At 38.4% G+C, this 24,424-nt stretch overlaps 1 protein-coding gene across 1 annotated transcript in view; it reads left to right on the top strand.

The window, feature by feature from the left end:
• map2k5 (mitogen-activated protein kinase kinase 5) overlaps positions 1–17,451 on the top strand; it is a 50,635-nt gene extending 33,184 nt beyond the window's left edge. Inside the window, exons 20-22 of the mRNA XM_070904308.1 lie at positions 4,169–4,230; positions 5,311–5,356; positions 17,341–17,451. Of these exons, the coding sequence (XP_070760409.1) occupies positions 4,169–4,230; positions 5,311–5,356; positions 17,341–17,451 (219 nt within the window). The remainder of the gene's footprint in view (positions 1–4,168; positions 4,231–5,310; positions 5,357–17,340) is intronic.
• Positions 17,452–24,424: the final 6,973 nt, after the last annotated feature.

Below are 24,424 nucleotides of genomic sequence, written 5' to 3'. Positions count from 1 at the left end.
GAAGAGAAAAAGTGGTTGCAAGTAACAGTTTACAAGATAGAACGACACTTAAAGAGTCGGTTGACTCAAGTTAAAAAAACATATCTTCTCACGTACCTGGTGGTATCCAGCTATGCAGATTCGACTGGCATCCCAACATTATGGAGGTAGATGTCCCAGTTTATCTGGATAATCCACAGAACAAGCTGTCCACAGTTAGTAGTTCGAGTTAAAACAATTGAATGCTGCAACTGAAGTTACACTGGGGGCTTAAGAAAAGCAATATGTAATGGATGCTTGTGTAGAAATTGCTTATATGCAAGTCCAGCCCACAAAAACACAGAATCCAGTTTGAGGAGAACAAAACCTGAAGGCCTGAATTATGAAATATTCGATTCAGCTTTGATAACTTTTTGTTCATTTGGATGAACACATTTCAGGACTTGTATGTATGTCAGTGATTAAAGTAAAACTTATTACTACTACTTACTTATATATTGAGGCCAAAGACTGGTGTCACTGCTTATTTGATACCTCATGTATGTTTAATTTCAGTTAATTTAACTATCCTCCTTGTAAGTGTATATAAGTGCGCTTACACCATTAGAAAGTGTCTAGTGCGTCTTTTTAAATGTTAGTTGGTATTGGAGTGTGGCAGAGAAACATGCTCAATTTATTAAGCCTAGGTCTTGAACGAGAAGTTCTCTGTAGTAGTTCCTCCCATCTGTCCGCTGTCCACCCTCATTAATGTGCCTCTTTCCTCTATTTGTTGAATAGCAAGTGGCTTCACTAATAAAGAACTCCCACTTTATTTTCAAGCCTGTAATTACTGATCTAATTTTGCCTAATAATTGCTTCATGGCAATGACATGTATATTTACTCGTACCCTTGTACCCTCGTAGTGTGTGTTCTGTCTCATAGTGGAGCGCGTTGACAACCAGAGGAATAATTCACGCAGACTAGCCACTTTCATCAGCCTGCTTGTCTTTTGTGCTGTCGCCTGCTGCCACATCAAAGCTGCAGCGGTGTTCCTCTCTGCTGGAGACATGAATACATGCATAAATGTGTGTGTCTGTGTCTGAAAAAAGGTGCATGTGCATGCAAATATGTGGGGAAAGTGCAGAGAGAGATTTTGTATCAGATTTACCTTATACAACACATAAATTAGTTGTGTAGTCAACACATTGCACAAACTGTAGGTCCAATTGATCCTGTTTTTCTGTGTTTGTGTGTGTACACCATAGTACAGTGGTTGCAAATTATTTGGTACTCTCCTTCTAAACGCAGTGTACTCTCAGGCTTGTGGTGGGCAGCGCTCAAGGGCATTTGTTTGTGTATGGCTGTGTGTGTGTGTGTTTATGTGCATGTGCTATGATATATTGCTCAGTGAGATTAGAAGGGAACCCATTCCTTTGTTAATTTAAATGGGTTCATGCATCATGCTTTGCGGGAGCCTGCCGATCAGAGCATTAAGGAATGGCGAACACTGCCCAGAGGTGTTTTTAATGGCACAGCAGGGCTTCAGATTTAAAGAGGTTTAATTTGAATAAACGCCTGGTTGTGGACCCAGGCTTTATGATTTTTGTGCACATCTGAGTAGTTTGTGTATTTTTGTTCATATCTTTGGATGTCACTGCTTTGCATATTTTATATCTTATAGGAGTTGCACCTACTATTTACCTACTGGTCAACATACTTTTGATATTTTCTGGTAGAACCTCTTGTGTCTGAGGTAGACATCCCTGTCTTGTGCACATGCTGGTTTGTTGGGATACAGTACGTTTAATTTCAGCAATCAATGTCACATATCGGAAGATGGGTATTTTAGTAATCCAGAGTTGTTGGTGTTTTACTTAATGCCAGTTGTCTCATTTGTAAGGAATGAACCTTTGTATATTGACAATGTGATATATATATATATATACATATCAACATTTTCTCTCCAAGGATATTGAGGGCAAAAAGTATAAATAAATATTAAGATCTTTTCATGCCAGCAGCAAAGACTGAGAGTAAGGAAATGGATGGAGTAATGAGGTGAGGGGCAGTAATAGAGGGTCAGTCTGGCCCAGCTGTTCATAGAACCTCCATTGACAGCTTGTAACAAGCCTGACACACACACACACACACTTGTGGAACAACATTGGGAACATAGTAAAAACCTGCAGTAATGGAGAAAACGCCAATGGTTGCCTGTTCTTCAACAGTGATGCAGACTGCACAAAGCATTTTCACACACCATCCCTCAGTGTGAGAGTGAAAAACCACGTTTGACATTTTGAGAAATGCACTTTGCGTATTTCCCAAAATGTCAAACTTTTCCTTTAAGTAGAAATATGCTTTTGGTGTACACTGTAAAGCTGCTACGGTAACCGCCACTTTTTATACAGTTTGGTGTCTAATTTGAAGGTGGTTAAGTGTTTATTAGCAAAAGGTTGGTTCACAAGGAACACAGAGGTGGAAGCATTACATCTGGCCCTAACAGACCCAAAAGAACTGTGCAGCTGCAAACATAACTTATTTAATTATTATTTATTATTTCAGATCAGTCAAGGTTTTAGTTCACAGCTGAGATAGATCAGCCTCCAGAAAAATGTATTTCCATTTGTATTTTATATCTATTTTTAGGGCACCCCAATCATTTTCATCTGTGTTGCATCGACTTGAAGTAATATGAAATGTGTGAAATGAGGGTTCAGTGTCATTAATATGTATGAACAGGAATAATTGGTCAAAGGTGTCCGTTTCGAACAAACAATATTTCTGACAGGCTGTATCAACAGCCCAGCAGTTTTTAGGGTTTTTGCCTTATCTTGCTTCTCTAGTTGTTCAGTGTAATCTAAGTAATATATTAATTGTATAAACAACAGTTTCTTCCTTGGCCAGAAGACCTTGATTTGCTCTTTTCAGTGAGAAGTGCATCTTGGCTTTGTCAAAGAACTGGGCATTTAACTTTCTGAAGTAAATTATGAGTCTAAGAATTAGTACTTACAGTATTAACAATTACAGACAAATTGTGATAACGACGTTAAGAAATTGCTATTTCATGGTTGTCATGTTCTTCCAGCCATTTATACAACCATGGTGGTAGAAATCCAAACCATGACAGCTTTAATATACAGAAGTTTCTCTTACATTTGCACTTACACCTTTTGAATCACCAGATTTGTTGATTGGTTGACTCAACAAGACAAATGTTGTGTCACCCAGCAAGTGTTGTACATTAACATGACTGCCAATCACTACTCAATGCTGCCATGAGTACAGAGGATAAAGACTGCAGCGTGTAGCCTTGAGATCAGACACAAGCGTTCATACAAGAAAGGTACTTAACTCTGAACCTCACTGAATCCAGGCTCTTCAACGTTATATACTCTTCAAACCAATGTATCAGTAACTGTATAATGACACATACAAAAAATGAACCTGTAGGCGTAGATTACATCACTTTCAACTAGTTACAACCCTGTTGCACCGAAACCCTAAATGTAGTTTAAACCTTTCTTGACATGTTGGTTCAGTCCTCTCAAAACCTAGATCAGAACCAGTCCTCCTCCCAGGAGAAAAATAAGACAAAGACTAAACCCAAATGTCACATGTGTTTCATGTCATATTTTGATTGGTTGGTCACATTGTTAAATTAAATTTCTGACACTGCCAGAATTTTGCAGCAAGCTGTCTTTCATTGCCAGTGCTCCAGTGCAAATCGGCCATCAGTGGACGTGTCTCACTAGGATCTAGGACCGCCATTCTGGATTTTGTTTTGACCAAAGATTTTGCCATGTTTCTCTTTCAATTCTCAACTTAATTCTCAAACAGCCCAAAATTGGTGTGAAGTGTCACCATGATGGTTCTATTAAACTTTGATCTCTCTCATTTTGGCCTTTTTTTATGGTGGTTTACACTAATTTTCAACTTTGATTTAAATCATCAAACTGAGTTTTATTCATCTAGTGTTAAAATACATTCAGCAGGTAGGATTAAGTTTATATTGGATTTAATAATTTCAAACTAAGTTAATCTAAACTATGACTGACCCTAATCTTAGTTTTGTTTAGTTTAAACCACCCTTAATCTATTTTTTAATTTAAGTAGTGGGCTGTTAAGTGTCAGGATTCCTCAGTCAGTGCAGTGAGTTATCATCATCCCAGGTGAAAATGTTTTACATTGTTTTGTTCCTCTTCGCAGGATCCTCCAGTTCTTCCTGTCGGCCAGTTCAGTGAAAAGTTTGTTCACTTCATCACTCAGTGGTGAGTCAGTTACACCTTCAGATTTTAAATGGAATTGGATCTGTTTTCAATGACTGTTGATTGTGTTCTGCATTTGTTTGTGATTCTAGTTTGTACTAGCTTCATCTGAGCCCCACAGAGCCAGACTGAACAATTACAAAGACCACAAGCTGCATTTAACATAGACGAACCAAATCACTGTAGATGAATCAAAGGTATAATGGTATACAATGGGATTAAAGTGCATTGACTGTGTGTGTTAATGCATTGTGGTTGTAATGGTTTTAGCTATGATTTTCACTGCTGCTGATATTGAATAAAAAGCTGTTTGTTTTTTACGAGCAATGATTGATTTATCTAATGCAACAGGACAAAGACAATGTTTACCCTGTGTTTGCCTCTGATTCATTAGCCTCTTGTAACCTTTACAGTTGCACAAACATGAAGATGCACACCCAAACCACATGCAAGCAGTGTGTGCGTGCAGCACTCACTGGCTGGCTATACCAGCTGTTGTTTATCCCCCATGTCTGCTTTATTTACTCAAACAGGGCACCTCTCTCTCAGGACACACTGAGGTACCGGTTCCCTGCCCTGCCTTGGTGCAGGACTGGCACTGTCTTCTCCCAGGCTATTCTTAGAGGGTCATGGCCCATTCATTGAGATACATAAACCAGTTACATGACTAACTGCAGACAAGTCCCTGCACTAATTTCACAAAGTCCTCAATATAGGTCGTTTTGACAGATCATGTACGTACACATAAATCCGCTGAACCAATGTACTAACTGCTTCAATTGTTGTGTGTTCTGAGTAATGAAAGAAATATTAATTGAAGTCAGAAATATTAATTAAACGATTCTATTTGAAATAAATGTGCTTTATTGTTAGTCTATAGTGTTTATTGTCTATCAAGCCCTCTCTTTCAGTTTCTGTGGCATTAAAGGTTTCATTTCAAGCCTCCTCTTGAATATTCTTTTATAAATGACAATTATGCCGTTCATGAAATGAAAGTTAGGACAAAAACGTCTCTTGCACACTTAGAAACACAGTTTGAATAGTGGCTGGATATAGACTGGTTGTATCTCCTTTTTTTTTCAGTATGCGGCGGCAACCCAAAGAGAGGCCTGCCCCTAATAACCTCATGGTAAGTTAAACCAAGCTTTCCTTTAAACAGTTCCAAGGACCGCAGAATATAAGTTTTGAATAACTGTGCACAGAGGGTGATCATATTCATGCATTCCAATAAAATTCAATTAAACATAATTTTATTATCTCTGTAGTTGTTGGAGTATACAATTGTATTTTTTGCAATTATTGAGGTGTTTTGGGTCAAGGACCTTCGAAGTTGGCATTGCTGAGTGGAAACAACAGTAATGAACTTTTTTCTACCAATGAAAGATGTCAGAGAGAGGTCAGCAGGAAACCTTGAGGTAGGATTGAGACCCACTTCAGCGATAATTCGGTCAATTCACTGCTTTGGAGCCAGCCTGAATGGATCAGGCATGGTTGTTGTGCAAGAGTCAAATAATTCCAGTTTACAAAAATTAAGTTTTATAGCCTAATGAAAAATTTGGGCAAGGGAAACAAGTGTGTGTGTGTGTCTGTCTGTCTGTCTGTCTGTCTGTCGGTCTGTCTGTCTGTCTGTCTGTCTTTGTGCATCTAACGGTAAGAAATTTCTAATTGCATGGGCTCCATTGTACCAAAATGTAATATTCTCAGCAAAAGTATTTCTTTCAGTTCTAAATTTTAAAATTTGAGGAGCTGAGGTGCTAATAAAGTAGGTATCTTCAGGCACAGGGTTGGAGTTAAGAATGTCTGAAGGTCTGAAGTAAATTTTTATCTCCAATAGCATTTCGAGTGTGAAATATGCCATTGATAAAGGTGCCACTATAGGATAGGAAAACATAGCCTAAACCCATGGCATCGTGTCTGCTGTCCCATCTCTAAGTGGTTTAAAGTACAATATGTGTGTGTGTGTGTGTGTGTGTGTGTGTGTGTGTGTGTGTGTGTGTGTGTGTGTGTGTGTGTGTGTGTGTGTGTGTGTGTGTGTGCTTTTAGATTGCTGTAAAATAAGTTTGTTGATGTTGATTTTGACTGGCTGAGACTTGCTGACTTAGAATAAGGCAACCGTGATTTGGTTTTGTCGCTGTACTAACAGCCTTGGCAAGTTGATTATTTTCAAATGCCACAAACCATAGATTATATGCATTGTGACTTTGGTTCAGTAGAGTTTCATAAATAAGGGAGAGGACTTCACCAAGTTCCAGCTCTTCCTTTCAGTGTGGTATACAAGTCAAACCACACCACTCCCTCCCGACTTGGACTTGATGATTTGTGTTCTCTAGCATTAGCACACAAGGCCACAACAGTTTGCACAAACTGCCTTTTAAGAGTTGCAACACGCTCTGGTTTCTGTGTTAGGACCAAGGACAGCGACAGGTCCACAGAGAGAGAGGAGGGTGAAGGTTTGTGTTGTGGGGAAGGAGGGCTGGAGGGTGTAAATGCAGAGCTGCTAACAGATTGTATGTTCTCAGTCTCACACCAGGAAGGAGGAGTGAAGGGAAATGTTGTCTAGACACTCATTGGGAATTCTTGCCTCCAGACAAAAGTGTTTCTCTTGAGGGAGACACCACGCACTACTCCTTTTGGGGAAGTTTAGCTTGTGTTTGCAATGTGCTGCTTTGTACAAAACCTACATTGTTTGTGTCGAGTGACACCTTTAACTCCAATCGTTAATACGTGTGTCTAAGTCCGTCTAGATATTTGTTCCAGTGCAGAGGATATTGTTCTTAATTTTATTGAAAAATCTTCTTCTTCTACTAAATCTTCTTTTCTCGTAGTCTGACTGAATGCCCACTTCACATACTGTATCTTGTCCACTGCCTTTGTATTCATACCATGAAAAAGATTATGAATATTTGACGAGTTTCACAACCAAAGCTTCATTCCAACAGAATACATTGCACACACCAATATTTATCAGTCAATATTAGACCCTCACCGATGAATATGCAAATTATCCCCAATATATGAATACTGTTGATCCAAGACCTTGTTTCTTATCTGCGGTGTCTACACTGCAATAGATATAATTCTGTAATATATATATTTCTGTAATGCCAGTGAAACAAACCTAGATGTCGTCCATAGGTCACATTACAAACTGTCAAGAAGAATGTTCTGATGAGAAAGGACAATATATGACCCAAAACATCGACCATGTGGTTCATTTCTTTGTGAGTTGCCTACAAACTGGGCCACAAAAAAAGAAGAATTAAAACATGTACAGCCTTTCGGTTTGGTTACTCCCTTAAATAGACAATTCCGTTAATGCTCTCTCAAAAGTTGAATTTGATAGATAGATTTGATAGAATTAATAAAAACTGCAAGAACAATCTTATCTCATGGTCAGTAGCACCCTAAGGAACTTAAAGGTAGCCTGTGGAGTTTTTGCCCATTAGTAGCATTATGGATCAGCGTTTTTACAAGTGGGTCCCCATTTTATTTAGATCATGCAGAACGAGCACAGGTGGCATATACATTGCTATTGTATATATTTTTTACTTTTATTTTTCACTTAAATATTGTAAATGTGTATATTTTTATTTTCTATTTCTTATTTTTTATATTTTGTACATACTTTTATTTCTAAATTTATGTTACTGGGAGCACCGGTACTGTATAATTTCCCCTCGGGGATCAATAAAGTATTTCTGATTCTGATTCTGATTCTGAACACAGCAAGAAATGCAGCAATGTGCCAACTAAGGCAGGGAAGAAGAAGAAGATTGCATGCAAGTAAATAATTCAGGATTTCGGATGTTTAAAAAATCAGCTTTGCAATTATTTTATAAAGAAGAAAAAGCATTGAACACATTTGTTAGACCTCAAGAATACACACAATGCTTTCGCTGAGTAACACTGAATCTAAACAGGAACGCTGTTTACAAGTAAACTGGGTTTAATATAAAGGCAATGAGTAGATCCCATTCCTCCCTATATTTTCTCCGTAAAGTTAACAATTTCTCATGATTTCCTTTTAGTTGTTTATTGTCTTTTTATGGTGTGCAAATGAAATCAATCACCCACAAGGTTTAAAGTATCTATGTAGCGATTCTGGATTTCTTGCCATTTTTTCTTCTCATTTGAAGCATCAATTCAAGCAACTACTATAACTTGGCCATCTTTTTATTACTATACGTAGCTTCCTTTTTCAACCACACGCTGCTTTTCTTTCTGTTTTTTTAATGCTTTCGGGTCATCGTAGCTCACATGGTGGCATTTTCATCACTGCTCCTGTCAATGTTTTTCTCAACTCCCCTCCACATTCCTACTCTGCCCCACTTCCTTCACATTCATTGTGATCCCTGTGCTCTTTTTCAAATGCTCACAGTTCTCTCTCTCTATTTTCTGCACCCACTTTCTCTCCATCCCTCTCGTCTTTCCTTTACCTATATTTTTGTCCTCCTGTAGGCCTTTCATTTCTTCCTCTGCCCACGATGAACTGAGATATAAGGTCATGGATGCCTGTCTTTGTGGCCCCCGCCTGCTGATTGTCTTTCTCTCTCCTCCTCCTCATTCCCTCTTTCCTCCCCACCTCGCACTCTACCTCCCCCATTCCCCCAGCCTCCTGAGTACATTAAAACTCTTTACCTATTCTATCTGTATGTTAATGCACCTAGCCACCGCTCCCCTTTTCTCCTCTCCCTCTGTGTCACCATTTGCTATCAGTTTTTATCTCTGCAACTCATTTCTCTTTGAAGGTAATGCGGGAAATCACTCAATAGCGTAGACACTGAGAAAATAATGTTGTTTTATGACTACACAAACTCACCTAGTAGCTGTAGTTTGCTCATCAGGTTTCAGCATGTGGTTTCTCTAATCACTGGTAGAGCTTTTATTGGCGTTATTTTCTTTGGGATTTTATCCTATTAGACGTTCTTCTGGCTTCTTTTTGTATTCCTGCTCTTGATGGGCTCTGTCCCCGAAGCTTTAAACAGTGTGCTACAAGTACATATACTGAATGCTTTGCTCATACTATTGATATTTTATCCTTTTCAGTTCAACTTTTTTTTTTTTATCATTCTATGCGACAAAGGCGCACAATGAAAGGAAAACCTTTTCTGGTTAATGCTTTGTTCCCTATGTGAATAAAGAAAGAGAGAACAAGGACAATACCAAGGAAAAAAAGGTTAATGATAACAGAAGTATGAAAGAGTCTTGTGTCCCACATTTAATGATTATATTTTGCACCAGAGCAGGAGAATTTAAACATCACTGCAAAAGCACATGCATTTGCACTTTGCTAACATGAAGAATGACAGTTTTGTTTGATATATAATTTTTTATATAGTGTCTTTATTCTCCAACAGTTTTAAAAACCAATGGAAACATAGGCTGCATGTGTAGTGGTGGCATTGGGGTGGTCTGAACATGTTTTGTGAGGCGAAGGTTAACATGGGAACTTTTGAGGTGTGTGGGGATATATTTTTAATACCTAAAACCAAGCCAGTTTCAGACCCATGTTTTGTTATAAGTACAGTTGTATATTCAAGTTTTCTTGTTGACATATAAGTTACATTTACAATCTTTTATTCACTCACCAAAATGCATTTTGTGTGTCCTTGGGGCTTCACAAAAAACAAAACACATTTCCTTTCTTATAAAACATTTGAAGAACCCTATTTTGTTTACTAACTTGCTGTCTTTTTCTTCCCTGCCTTTTTTAACACATTACTATGTTTCTTTGCATGCCAAAAAGCCTTATAGCGCGAAACCAGCTGCAGAAATATGTACACGTGTTTGTTCATGTATGTGTGTGCATAATACAAGACAAACTGAGACAAACTTGTAAAGACATTGTTCCATCGTGCTACTAGTGATCAAAAACTCCACTGGGTGCCTTTTTAAACTGAAGCAAAACAACAATCCATCCTTGCCACATTCTACTACACAAACACTATTCTCCAAAAACATCCCATAGTTGAATTATTTTGATTGATTGGCACATATTTAGTCATTACTGTCTCTTCTGCAAGTAAATTAGGAAGTTTGAATTGACTTTCAAATTTCATGTTATTTGCAATATTTCATTTTCAGCTTTAGAAATTGTTTATAGTTACAGTATATAAGAAGTAAATCAGTGGCTTGTAATTTGATGCCTCACCAATGGAAACCTTGAGTTGATCTGAACCCAGGTGGTTGACACCATGACTCATAATCTGTTTGTCATTTTGTTGGGCGCTAACTAATCAAAAAGAAAAATCTAACTGAACTCTGTCTGGCTGTAGAGATCTTTCTTCCCTTCATTTGTAAAGAATGACATGATGAACCATCAGAGAGGAATGTGAGTGTGTTTTTCTCTCCTTATACTGATGTATCTTTCATCGTGGACACCCTATCCTGTCATCATAAGCTAATGACGTTGGTCAGTTGAGGAGACTTTCCATTGGCTCGCGCCCAGGACGTTAGCTGCAGGTACTTGGTGATGACCCGTCCCGTCTGAGGTTTCTTGCTTTTGGTTCTTTCTCCTCCCCCTTCTACTTCAATACAAGGCCTGGTCTGAGTGCAGCAACTATTGGCTTATTTATCAAGCTTTAGGGCAAGAAAGACAGAACATATAGTGTTTGTTACATTTAGCATCAAATTAGCCTGAAAATATACAATTGGTGTTACATTATTTTGTGTATTTGTGTGCTTCTTTTTGCATGTGTTGATTTGTGTGGATGAGAGTAAAAAAACAAAAGTGATGATCCCACATCCTTATATTCTTTGATTGTGATTTGATGGACATTTCATTTCTCCCTGCCCCCTCTCCCTCGTTGTCCCTCGATCCCCAGCCAGCAGCCTTCACAGAGCCTTTTAGCACCCTTGTCAATGCAGCCCTCCTATTCTGCTTTTCTATTCATAGGCACACACACACACAAATTTCGTAGCCCTCTTTCAACCCCAGAGACACCAGATGAGCCCCTCGGTTTTCCACAAAGAAACCCCCCCCCTGTCTCAGACTGTCCCCAAATCTAGTTTCGACTTACACACAAACACACACACAGATAGAAGCTGAGCTTGACCACTAACAGTGCTTTCGTTATAAACAAACAAACTCTGACAAGTTAATATTAATCCATGATATATCTGTCTTAAACCCTGTCACCATAGTAACCTCTGACCCTTACCATCCGTACTGTTGATCAGGTGGCTCCTTAATAATTATGTTCATTTTGTCTCTTATAAACAGTAGTTATAGATGTTGTTTTACAAAAGCAGAGAAATTCTTTGTGTATTCTTTTTGTTTGTTCTTTTGTTGGTTCTTTTGTTGTCGGGTTTCTTCATTGTCAACTGCTGAGCAAGGCAATGAAGAAACACGAATGTCCCTTACTGGCTGACTTAGTGACACCACATTATTGAGACAGACATGTATGAGATGAAGCATGCAGTGGACTGGAGGCCACAAGTTTAGATACATTGTCCTTACAAATACTGGACATCCACAGAATATGGCAGACACTCTCAGAAAATTCATTTTGGATCAAGGAAGTAGCAGATCGACTCATTTTGCTTTCTTTCCAGTTCATGAGCTGCCTCAATTCTTGAACACTGATGGCATTTGCCTTTGTTGTCTTGGTTTTCACGTCTTTACATAATGTGGTACTGTTAAAGAAGGGGTGAAGATGTAGTTTACTCCAAAATGTCTTGGCAGAAACTACATCTAATCATCTATATGTGTAGTTAATTTTGATAATGCTTTATGTGGGTGATGTCTTCCATGAGTTTTAGTTATCATGTGTCTTAAACTGTGGAAGCAGTTTTAGTGTCTGAGGAATAGATGTCTTCATTTTTACATTGCTACATATGCAAAAAGGATTTTCACATGTATGCTAATGTATCATTGCACCGCGTTGGGATTCCTCTTGTCTCTTTTCAGGCTTGTGCCAAATCGCTGGTGTCTCCTCCTCCTCCCTAAACTTTTCTGTCAGCACCTTCGCTGCCAAATGTTTTCACATTTCACCCTTGGGTCTTCATTGACTTGAACCCCATTCACACATTCTAGGACTACAGTGTGGCACTGCTGCACAAATTCTTTTTCTGGAAAAGTTATATGGTCAGTTTATCAGTGAAATGATGATTGGACATCAAAGGACCAGTTCCCATAAGGTTTCTTGACACCAAGAATGTCAGTAAGTAGTTCTCACAGTTATTAGTTTCTCATTACTTTTCCTCATTAACTCCATCCTCTATTGTTATAGTCCTGGTCAATGCCTCTCCTAAAACATATATTGCCATATAGGTGTAACATCTGCGCATGGTCACCCTGTCCACGATCCCAACCAGTAGGATTTGTTAGTTCAGGGACAAGCTACAGTTTGATGGCTAACAGCTTTGAGAGTGAATCCTGGCCGCTGCTGTAGTGGACATTTTGCTCTTTTATATACTTGTTTGGAGGCTAAACGAGGCCGTGAGAATGATGGTGCTCTTACTGCTCTTGGTTCTCTTGTTTTACTGTCCTTTTTTTTTTCTTTCCATTTCGGTGGCTAACATTTAGTGTTGTGGCTCATTGATAGGTGGACATCTGGAGGAAGCGCTGCCCAACAGTCACTATGCCAACAGTTTTGAAAGCAGCACATAGATTTGAAAGTAGCATTAGATGCTTGGATCATTAAGTTTAGAGGGGAAATGGCATTGTAACACTCCTAAGAGAAGTTTCCCTACATTCCCTGTGCGCTAAGATCAAACTACACACACATACTATTCATTCATACACACACCAACTAAAGCCAGCCAGTTTCCAGAGGGAGCTAGTGATTAGCATGCAAATCTGTAAAGACCTAGTTATTCTATCTACCTCTTCACCCTCCTCTCTGTTTCACACACACACACACACACACACATCCACACACTGACAATCACACCATGTTTCTTCCAACACTATTTCTAATGAGGTGATGACCAGTCTCTTGTTATAATTGCCTCAAACTCTTTTTTAATTTCTTCTGAGCGTATTAATCATACATAGAGTTATTTAAAATCGCATAAATTAATCTTAGATTAAACAGACGCTTCAAAGGCTTCAAACAATTAAAGAGTTAGGTAGTATTTCCCCTGGGTTCAGGCCATTTCTATTTGAGCAGAGCAGTTGCAGGTGATTATCCCATTTTGATGTGACCAGCCGGTGATTAATGTACGTTTTTAAATGACTCCTTCCCCCATCTCACCTCTGTCCACGTACTGCTACAGCAGAAAATCACAACACCTTCAATGACCTTACTAAGGAGTGGTTATTCACTGTATTTATGACTCTTCCCTTACAGGTTTCATACTTCATTTAAGTTGCAGGTAAATTTAATTATTAAGTGATTATGTGCGTGCGCGTGTGTTACAGAGGATGTATTCCTAATATACTCAATATCAGGGTGTGTGTGCACCTAATATAATGGTGAGTCTGCAGTTGACAGTCTGCAGCAGTCCTTCCTAACCTGCGGGTCATGTATGTTGGGCCATGGAGGGGCCGCGAGAAGATAAACTAATTAGAAAAAAAAAGAAGAAAAATTGTTTCTGCTCCACTAACATTATGTTTATCTTTTTTGGACTTCGGAAATCTTAGCTTTTGTCTTGTGAAATATTTGATAGTTTCACAGCTTGGGGACTCACAATGGAACATCAGTCTTTGGTTGAACTGCTCACAGTTTGTAGACATGCAACCTGTGACGAAGAGTAACAAGTACACACTGCTTGGCTATAAAGAGTCACATAGCTGAAACTGGTACTGGTTCCCTTTTTGCTCCAGATAATAAGGACTAAGAACAATTCACTTTGACAAAACAATGTCGTGAAAATGTCTCTTGTATGCTTGAGTTCTCTCTTTTTCTCACTTTATTTCTTTAATTTTAAAACTTTACATGCTAATAATTTACATGCCTACTTTCAATCAGGTAGCAAGGCTTGTGTTGGTGGAAGGATACATTTAGAGAGAGAAAGATCTGACCTTAGCCACAGCTTCAGATGAAACAGTGTGTGTTTTGCCTGAGTTAATGCTGTGTTTCTACAGTGTGGTGTGTGAGTGCAGTATGACGAGCCACGCACCTTCATCCAGGTCAGATTCCAGCAGATGTCTGCGGCCTGTCTGGGTTAATTTCTCAAGCAAGAGGTGGAGAGCTGGGCTTTTAAAAACATCACTCAGGACTTCCTTCTTTATTTCTGTATCGCTCCCTCTCTACTGAGGCAACGAAGAATGATTGATGAGATGGGTATTCATCACATAGGGGCACCCAGGAGCGTCCAGTCCACCCGCCTCAAACTGACACACACACACACGCTCACACTGATATGAGAGTAATTAACCTCAGACTGTGTTAACCCCAGCTGCCCATTAGAAGGACAACAGGATTGATGGGACTCCCCCCAGTCCTTCACAATCTTTTATAGTTTGTGCAGGATTAGAGCACACTGGAATGTGTCACCATTTTCCTTTTAAAACGTAAAACTGCACCAGACTAAACATGCGGTGATTGAATGTTCACAGTCTGAAGTAACAGTAGTGAGCAAAGAAAGAGTAAAAGTCAAACAGAAGTCAAACACTCACTTTATTTTTATTAACTGTACATATTCTTCCATTTAACATATTTTCCAGTGTAACTGCAAATAGACAAGAGGGGATCCCTGGAGGAAGAAAGTGGACCGTCACCACCAGTCTGTCCTACTTTGTTACTAATCTTACATTGTCTGCACCAGTTTGGGTGTTGCTGGCGGGTATTTAACGTTGTGCCACCCCAGAAAAAAAACAGCCGACAGCAACACAACTCACTTTGAAATCACTTTCTGCGTCAAATGTGAGTCAAACTAATAATGTCATTTGTTCCCGTTTTAAATGTTATATTGTGACTATATCTCAAACGATACACGATTTTTTTTTTAAACAATATTCATTCTTTCGCATAAATGCATAACATAAACAACCATTTTTCATAAGGATTCCTTAAACTGTTTCATCAAGTGTCACCAAGATATGTACTGAGCAAGACATTTTACAGTTGAAAAATAAACTCATTGTTTTCTGGTGGACAAAGATTGTAATAATGACACTGTTTCTAAATTAAAGCACTTATAATCAGTGTTTTTATAACAATACCTGCCCAGCACCAAATATCAGACAGCTGGTGAACAGCCAGGCTGATTTAGTGGTTGGACTCCGATTGAGACCATAAATAGCCGAGCAAATCTTTGTCCACAAATTCCTCTTATGTGAGACAATGTCTTAAGCCGGGCAGACAGAAAGATTAGCCATGATTTTAGAATTTCTGCCAAATCAGTTGTCGCTTGACGTGCATATTGGATTTCAGATGGATTTCTGGCATCAGAAATTTTGGTCGGTTACTTGCAGTTTGAGCAGTTCTACAGTTCGATGGCTGCTGTCAAACGATCTGTCATAAATTGTAGTGAGCTTGTTTTAAAATTAGATTTAATACTAGACTAGTATTTTACATGTTGTTACTAAATCTGTGACTGAGACTGAAACCTTTCCTTTGTACTTTCTGTTCGTCGTACAACTCCACAAAGTAACGCCGCCTTTCTCTCTTTTTGTCAACACTGTTGAGGACGCGGTTGTCCTGTTTGAATAAACTTTATTGGAGATGTCATTGGACAAAACCACCCGGGGGGGTTCACATTTATGCTCAGTGACAGCCCCCGCATCGTGGGGTCAATTGATCTGTACAGCATAAAAGTCTCAGGTTGTGGTCGTGCTGAAAGGGCCATTAAAACATATAGTGAGTTAGCACGATGTAGAAGATTAATAAAAGAAACATGCTCAGTGTCTGTCCAGCTTAAGTCAGAGCTGAACTCCTATTAACAGTGACAGTCTCTTGTTGTTAAGGACAGAAATCATTGAAATCAGTGTTGACAAGTTCATTTAAACTGGTCGGCCACAGCGTTATTTATCTAATTGGACATCGAGACACCACAAATAAAATTCACGGTCAGCCTCAGTTGAAGTGTCTCATTTACAACCTCCTCCCCTCTCACCTCTGACCCCTCTGTGACCTCTGGCTCTGGTCTGGAAAGTCCCCCAGATGAGGCTGGTGATTGGGACTGTTGTCATTGAGATATCACATGTGACATCTCTGTTTCGGTGCTGCAGCGGTAACAAGTGAACGCTGCCACCGATCCACAGAGACTGGTCGCATGTTTGTTGGTTTTCAAGAGCTCATTTATTGGCACTATTGACAGAAATCAGTCAAGATGAAGACTGTATTCTTTGATGGAAATCTGATAACATTTGTTTGCGTTACTGCCACTGCTACCTTTTATTACAAAGCTCATTTTACAAGCTGTTATGACTCATGTAGATCATTAAAGATATATCTATAAAATGCCCTGACAAGCCATTACTTAAACGTTCTGCATTTAAAACCAAATCTGTTGGACATAAATATTTAAGAGGCTTTAGTGATGTTCCTGTTTAGTTTATTTGTATTTTATTATTATTTCTTGAATCGTGATTTAGAGTAATTATACAAGTAGAACTAAACCATACACTTCACATAAAGGTGTAATAATGTTTGTGGCTCCAATCTGTTTAATAATAAAAATAATATTGCAGGACAGGTATTAACATTTTTTGATAGCTGTTGAATTATATTTTCTTCTGTTTTTATGAGAAAGCTCATTACTTGTGTTTTTAGAGGCCGAGGATGACAATTATTCTGAAGGTCATATGTATGGAGAGACAAAAGATATTTATTTTAAGTTCAAAGAATTTATTAAAAATATAGATTTTTCCAACACAATTTGCAATTGAATCTGAATGACTTTTGAGTGAAGCAAAATTTTGTCTTTTAAGTATAAAATCTAATGTGGTTTCTCATTGCAGTTACATTTTAGATAAGACAATAAGTCCATTGCCTCAATATGTCTCAGGAATTTCAGACTTTAAAAAATAATTCCAAAATTTGTCATACCAGTCTGACTTTTGAATTCATTTATTCACTAAATAGCTGTTTCAATTCATTATTGTTAGTATTGCAAACCCAGGTTTTTCAAATAAAACCTTTTAAATGCACTTGTTAACTTGTTTACCAAATAAAAAATGATTTAACACTTCTTTCTTTCTTTCTCTTTATGTTTTTGTTCTAGGATCATTCCTTCATCATTCAGTACAATGATGGTAACGCAGAGGTGGTTTCGATGTGGGTTTGTCGCTGTCTGGAGGAGAGACGAGCTCAGCAGGCTCAGGGACAGGTCTAACGTCCTCCTGCTGCCCACGATGGACCTGGACATTTGATCCCAAACCTCGACACTTATCAAAGGCTTCAGGGTCAAGTACGTCCATACGCACTGTACGAGTGACTCAATGTACTTGGACAAAAATCACTAGTTGTTAAATACGTTATGTGAGTATTCCTCACATAAAGTATTTATGTGTCACGCGCCGTGACATCGAGGAGCTCACATCCTTTGAACTCTGCATCCGAATCTCTGCATCCAAAAAGTGCGGAGAGAGCTTTCTTTCTATCGTGGTTCTCCAGCCGCAGCTTCGTCCAAACGTTTTTTCGAGAGTAAACAGAAACGAGCGGAAGTGAGCATCACAGTCGGATGAATGGAGATAAACAGTCCTGATTTAAAGGATCGGTGACAATAAACGACTTGCTGGCAGAGTTGTGCCCTGTTTCGAGGATGGTATCTCAAATAACCGTCTTGTGCTTTACTGTTGACAGCCCTCTAGTGAATGTTAAGGTTTTTACCTGTGAGTAACTGCCCATGTGTGTGCCTGTTTTTCCAGTGGTGTCATTTATTACCTCAGTAAACTTAGGTTGTCACTGTAATAGGAAAACTTCCCCCCAAAAATTAACCCATTTTTAATACCCGAACTAGAACGTTTGTATCCAGTTATTTCCTAATCTTGTGAAGTTGTGGTTTTAACTGGATACAAAGCTCTGTCTCTGTCTTCGAGGGGTGTTCAAGTGAACAACAAGCCTTCCGTATCAATGAGTTTGAAGCAGCCCTGCTGTGTTACAGAGTGCAATGAAATGTTGACATGCATCTTTTCTTGATTCTCAAGCTCACTGACCAAAACAATTTATTGTTCACACTCATCAGGAGGAACCCTGGTTTCTTTCCGTTTAAACCAGTTCTTAACTTTGTTGCACATCTTTTATTTCCGTTTGCACAGACATGGCTGAAGTTGAATGCTGCTGAATTAATTGTTGGAGAGGAAATTGTGCTGAAGCAGATCGCCACTTTCATTCAGCAGCTATTTGTTTTTCTTACAAAAGAGAAAAGTAACAGAAACCATAACTCTTCTTCCCCTTATAAACACTTTTTTCATTTTCGGTTATTGTTTTATCTCACTTAGCTCTGACAGAGCTCTTACTTTAGCAAGATAAGTCATGTACTATACAGAAATTATGCTGTTTTATTGCATTGCCAAATCAGTTGATATACAGTACTGCAGAGGGAAAACATTAACGCAGTGCACTTAACACCAAAGACGCAGCCTACAGTGACATGATGTGTGCAGCGTGAGCATCGCTGGAAACGAATGTAACGGCAGTACATCAGCGCAACAGAAAAAGCTTAAAGCACGAGTTTATTCTACATGTGATGAGTAGTTTCTTCAGTACACTGTTCGATGTGCTTCTGTCCTCTGTAACGATGAGGAGACGCATGCGTGGTAGATTTTAATCACTGGCCTTTGACTGTAAATCACCCGAAACTGAGAATACATTTGTTGTTTGTAGAACAATCAAACATGTCATTCATAATTTGGGAACTCTTTTGGGTAACAAGTATTTTTACTCGAGCAAGCTTACATCATTTTGATTGTCCAGCATCTTATTTTCAGAACGGGCTGTTCATTTAGCATATATGCTACTGAAGTAACATTTACTTTCCTCTAGAAATGAAAGAAATACTGCATGTGTGGGGAAATCCCAGGCTGTGTCCCAACTCCATACTACATACTAATTCTAAGCGGGTTTTGAGTATTTAGTGCATATATGGATACATTAAAAATGTAGTATACTAAAAGATGCAAATATGGATACACTGTTGTCCCACAATGCAATGTGTGGCCGCTCCAGACACATCTTGAAAACAAAAAGTCTGAACTCGAGGTCAACATACTAGTATTTTCCAGAACTAAGAAGACCGCGAGATGCATTTCAAAGTTTTGGTAAAAGCTAGTAAGTAGAGTGTTTTTGTCAGGTTACTGTTTGTAAGGTCAAGAATGAACATTTGCTCTTGAAGATTTCAAGTTTGTCTTTGGCGAATCGCAGTTTAATCAACGGCCATCTGCGCACATTATATATATTTTCTTATAAATACAAAATTATTACAAAAGTACAAAAATGTCTTGAATGCTAACTGCAAAACATTGTACCATGAAAGTTACATACTACATGGTATCAGTACAGTCTGTTGGATGGAATTTGGACACAGCACCCCAATCCGGTGGTAACGGCTCCTTATTGTAGTGTGATTGGTCAAACTAGTTTAAAGAGTTACGATGTGGGAGGGAAACTTCTCACAGCGCCCTCTACTGGTTGTGCTTAGAACTGATTCCAGATCCTGGACAACATTAAATATATCTGTTAATTATTGTTAATAAACATTGCTTATTTCAATATACAGCCAAATTGTTTGTGTTAGTTAATGGAATCCAGTGAACTGCACAACCAACGGAGGCGTTCTGTGTCATGAACCCTCCCATATTAACACAATTAGTGCCATTATTTGCCTCAGACACCTGAAAATGAGGCACAGCCTTTTTACTTTTATGTACATAAATATATTTTGGGAAGGACGTCTGTGCAAGGTGCCATTCATTTCCATAAATAAAAAAAAATTACTCTGATAACTGGTGAAACTCAAGATTTGAAGATGTTCTCGTAACTGAAATATATCAACATGGATTTTCAAGCAGTTGCACAATGAATAGAATATGTACTCTGCATTATACCACATATATTGTCAATTATATTCATCTGTCACTTTGGGTGAGTCAAGTTTTACCTGTGAGACATCCACCTTACATTAAGTTGGCCTTAAATGTAACTGAAGCTATAAATACTTAGAAAACTAGTAAATAAGTGTGAAATAAGACGAGTGTGTTGTGGCCACTGGCTACTGATGAACACTCTGCAAATGTTAATGTTTTCTTGCAACTCAAATGAAACCAAAAAGAAACAAACATTGAATATTTCTGAACAGATTAACTGTAAATCTCAGACACTTCTTTTATGGTTTAGCAATGTTCTCATTGACTGTGATTTTTAAATATGGATCTGCAGTATCAGTGGAAATATTTATTGTTTTTTTTACTTTTCAGCCTGCTTACAACAGAGATCACCTCTTGTGACTCTTGCCGTGTTTTTCCTGTTTTTGCCACGAAGCATTAAGTCAGTGATGGAAATCAGCAGAAATATTAATGCTGTGATGTTACTGGCTGATTATGGCCTTTTCTGTAATTCTCTGTGTTGGCACACATTCCAACCATAATGCACAAATAATAATAAAATGTATTTAAACATAAGAGTTTGGGTAAGTTTGAGATTTTGTCTCTCTTTCTCAGTCTAGATGTTGATGGTTTTATTTTGAAGGGGAAACAGATTTCACTGCTTTCACACAGGCGCACAGCGATGAAGTTAATCAGTGTGAGGGAACAATCACTGTTTTTCGGTCACTTTCAGTCACAACCTTAATAACCTTCAGGCTTCTTCTCTTCACCAGCCCAGAAACTTGATGTTTTGTTTTTGCTTTTGAGAGAAGTGCAGCTTCCAGATCTTTTGAAGTTACGTTCACTTGCCAGTTTATTAGGTACATCAATGCAACAAATCCTAGCTTCATGTTCGGTTTTTGTTGAATCTGTTGTAGAGAGGTTTGATTAAACTGTATGGTCATATTGGAAGCTGTAGTTTGTTGCATTATACAGAACATTTTGGAAATGTTGCCAATACTGTATTTCTATCGGTGTCCCAGCTACATACTAATTTTAAGCAGGTTTTGAGTATGTAAAGCATAAAAATTATCATCTATAAATATATGTAAAGACGTAAGTATGCATACTAAATTTGTTAGATTTTTGAGTGTGCTCCCAACAATGTGGTGCATGGAAAAATAACAATTAATTGAAGATAGTGGAGACGACTCCAGAAACTCCAGAAAAAATGTCAAGAACTGATATTCTAATATTTAGTCATTGATATGAATGAAGTAGACTGTCAGTATAATGCAATACGATTCAACAGCAGCACAAACTGCAGCCTCTAAACTGACCAGACAGTTGAATCAACATCTCTCTAAAACAGTTTCAACAACTGAACATTATAACCTTCATGTAGGTAAGATTCATTGCAGGGCTGTTGTATTAGACTCTATTAGTTTTAGCTAGTTGTACCTAATAAACTGGCACACGCAGGCAGCTTGATGGTGTTTTCATTAAAATTACAATAACGAGACTTGGGACACCTGTAGGACATGGCCCCAGCTCTTCACATGGCTTTAAGTATATAGAAAAATTATGGTAATAGTTTGACATTTGCATGTCTTTGCGTAGAATGACCCAAACCTGTAAGCACCTTCCTATCCTGAGTTCAATCACTATTTACATTTCATAATTAATCTTAGTCAACCTTTAATTAACATCAGCCTTATTCTTGGTTATTAATTTGTGCATTAACCTGTGAAAACTAGTTCAAAGTCCACATATATAAGATGATGTGTTGTTTTTTTTACTACATTTTCTTTTTCCTGAGGTTAAAACACTTATAGCTCTGAACATGACTGAGCATGAATCGCTCCCAAACCTTCAGCTCCTGATGCTGAACTTCATTACCTCTGAAAAAAATAAGTGAGTCAGTTAGAGTTTATTAGAGGAGCTGAAGTAAAACATGGACTTGATAACAGAACTTTAACCTCAAACCCATCAGATACTTGCTGGTATTTATCAAACACAATTCATCCCCTCAACAGCTTCACATGCAGAATTAGACCACACAAACTAGTCCTGCTGAGGTCCTGATGAGCCTCTGAATTAATACCACTACATTAATAGTGTTTATAATGCAAAAGATCAATTCCACAACTACCAAAATGAGCCATCATTTTAGGGTAAATACATTCATTAAAGTCTGAGTGTCTAGATAGGAAGACTGATAAATGTGGCTAATCTTAATTTGTCTAAAAATATGTTTTGAAATAGAAGACAGTCTACCAAAAACACTATCTAATTTAAGATTTCACTTTGGTGGTTTTCCCCTTTGATGTTTGATGTGGTTTGATGATGATGATGATGATGATGATGATGATGATGATGATGATGATGAGCAGTGTTGGATTCATTTCTCATGTAAAAATTGAGTCCTGAATCCTTGACGTTTTTAGCCAGCGTGGCTCTGGGGATGTTTTGCATGTGTTAGTGTGCTGGTCGATCCACCACTTTGGTCCAGCACGGCTTTAGACTCTTGTTGATCTTTGGACTGAGCCAAGCTAGCTGTTTCCCCCTGCATCCAGTCTTATGCTAAGCTAGGCTAAACCCTACTAGACTTCAGCTCCAACAGTAATACACACAAACAGTAATAGAAAGTGCTGTATGTACATTCAACCTACAACATGGGAGAGTTGGACTAAAAGCTGTAATTGTTAACGTGAATGTTCTACTCAGTGGTGGAAATAAACAACTTTGTAACTAAATAAAAATGGAATTTAATTTTATTTAGTTACAAAGTTGTTTATTTCCACCACTGAGTAGAAAGGATGTTTGTTAAATAGCAAAGTGCATGACAGAGACAATGAAACAAGAACAAACAAAACATTGCTGCGAAACATGACATTAGTGTCCATGCTGAGAAGAAAGTTGCATTCACCAAAACCATTTCATTTGAATTTGCAGTAATGTTGTCACCCTGCTAACAGCGGCCAGTCAAAAAAAGGCTTTGTACCTTATGTGTTCTTAAAACAGCTGCTACTAATAGTCTGTCAGCCATTACAGGATTTGGCAGACAGTTAACATATTCAGGTGGAAAAGAATAGTTTGGTTTGGCATCGTGACCTTTTACAAGCTCATTTACAGCTCACCCTTGTAGTATAAAACACAACCAATGATTAATTTTACAGAAGGCCAGAGAGGTCTTGTATTTAATTACTGGGGGGGGGTTTCTGAAATAAATCAAATGAAATCTTTCTTTTGTCTTTAGCATCAACTTTCAAGATAACACGTTAATGTCAAGATCATAAAAATTATTTTCTTGCGGCCAGCATAAAATTTAATGAATAGATAATTTGTCCTCCCTGGGCTTCCACACAGACTTGTGTCCTTCACAGCTTTATTGTGTTACTTACTGTTCGTCATACTTTGTTCCTCAATCAGAGACCTTGTGCGACATTATTTATACAAGTTTCTGTCTGAATGCAGCCACACATGTATTGACTGGCAGCCTGATTTGATCATTATGCCGCTGTGTGTAACACAACGGAGCGATGAAGGCGTTTCGGGACCCAGACACACACCTAAGCAGCATGTAGTCAGTCAGCGCCGTGTTGTATTGTTTGCATTATCAACTTTTTAAAAGGAGCCTCAGAAAGCAGAAGGACAAACGGTGTGATTGCAAAGCTCGTCCATACTTCTATGATCATGCAGGAATCCATTCCTCGCTTTATTTGATCTTTATGAATAAAAGCCGGGTTAAGCAAAATGACTGATCCTCCTGCTGTGACAGATACTTTACCTGCTATTTGACCCCTCTTACGCTGTAAGCACCAATTATTCTTCGAGGGACACCAAAGGCAGTAATACAACAAATACCCGCTATGAGCCAGAATACTGCTCGTCCTTGTATTTCTTTTTCTTTTTCTTTTTTTAAATGGCAAGAATCTCCAATGGGAAAGGGAACTGCCTCTATACTGCATGAACCTCGCGCCGCCAACATCCCATAAAAGTGTTTCGTGTTTGACAAAGTTGATTAGAGGTTGAAAAGTGCAGGGTGGACTCCACAGTGAAGGGTTTTGACAGTACACTCACAGTCCAGCCAGGCAGCAAATAATTAAGCTTTTGTCACATTTACTGTAGTATCCTTTGAAAAAAACAACGCTGCCCACCTGCTGCTGGATCAATAAGAGAGTTGTCCTAAAGCATCAAGCTAAAAGCTGCTGCATGCCGCCAAGAAAAGGCTGCAAAGCTCCTTATGATGGTCCCTTCAAGAACATTTTTGTACCTTTCTGA

Source organism: Enoplosus armatus, chromosome 1 (genome assembly GCF_043641665.1).
Source record: "Enoplosus armatus isolate fEnoArm2 chromosome 1, fEnoArm2.hap1, whole genome shotgun sequence".
Taxonomy (NCBI): Eukaryota; Metazoa; Chordata; class Actinopteri; order Centrarchiformes; family Enoplosidae; genus Enoplosus; species Enoplosus armatus.
The sequence above is the reverse complement of the archived record's forward strand: the minus strand, read 5'-3'. Positions and strand labels throughout refer to the sequence as shown.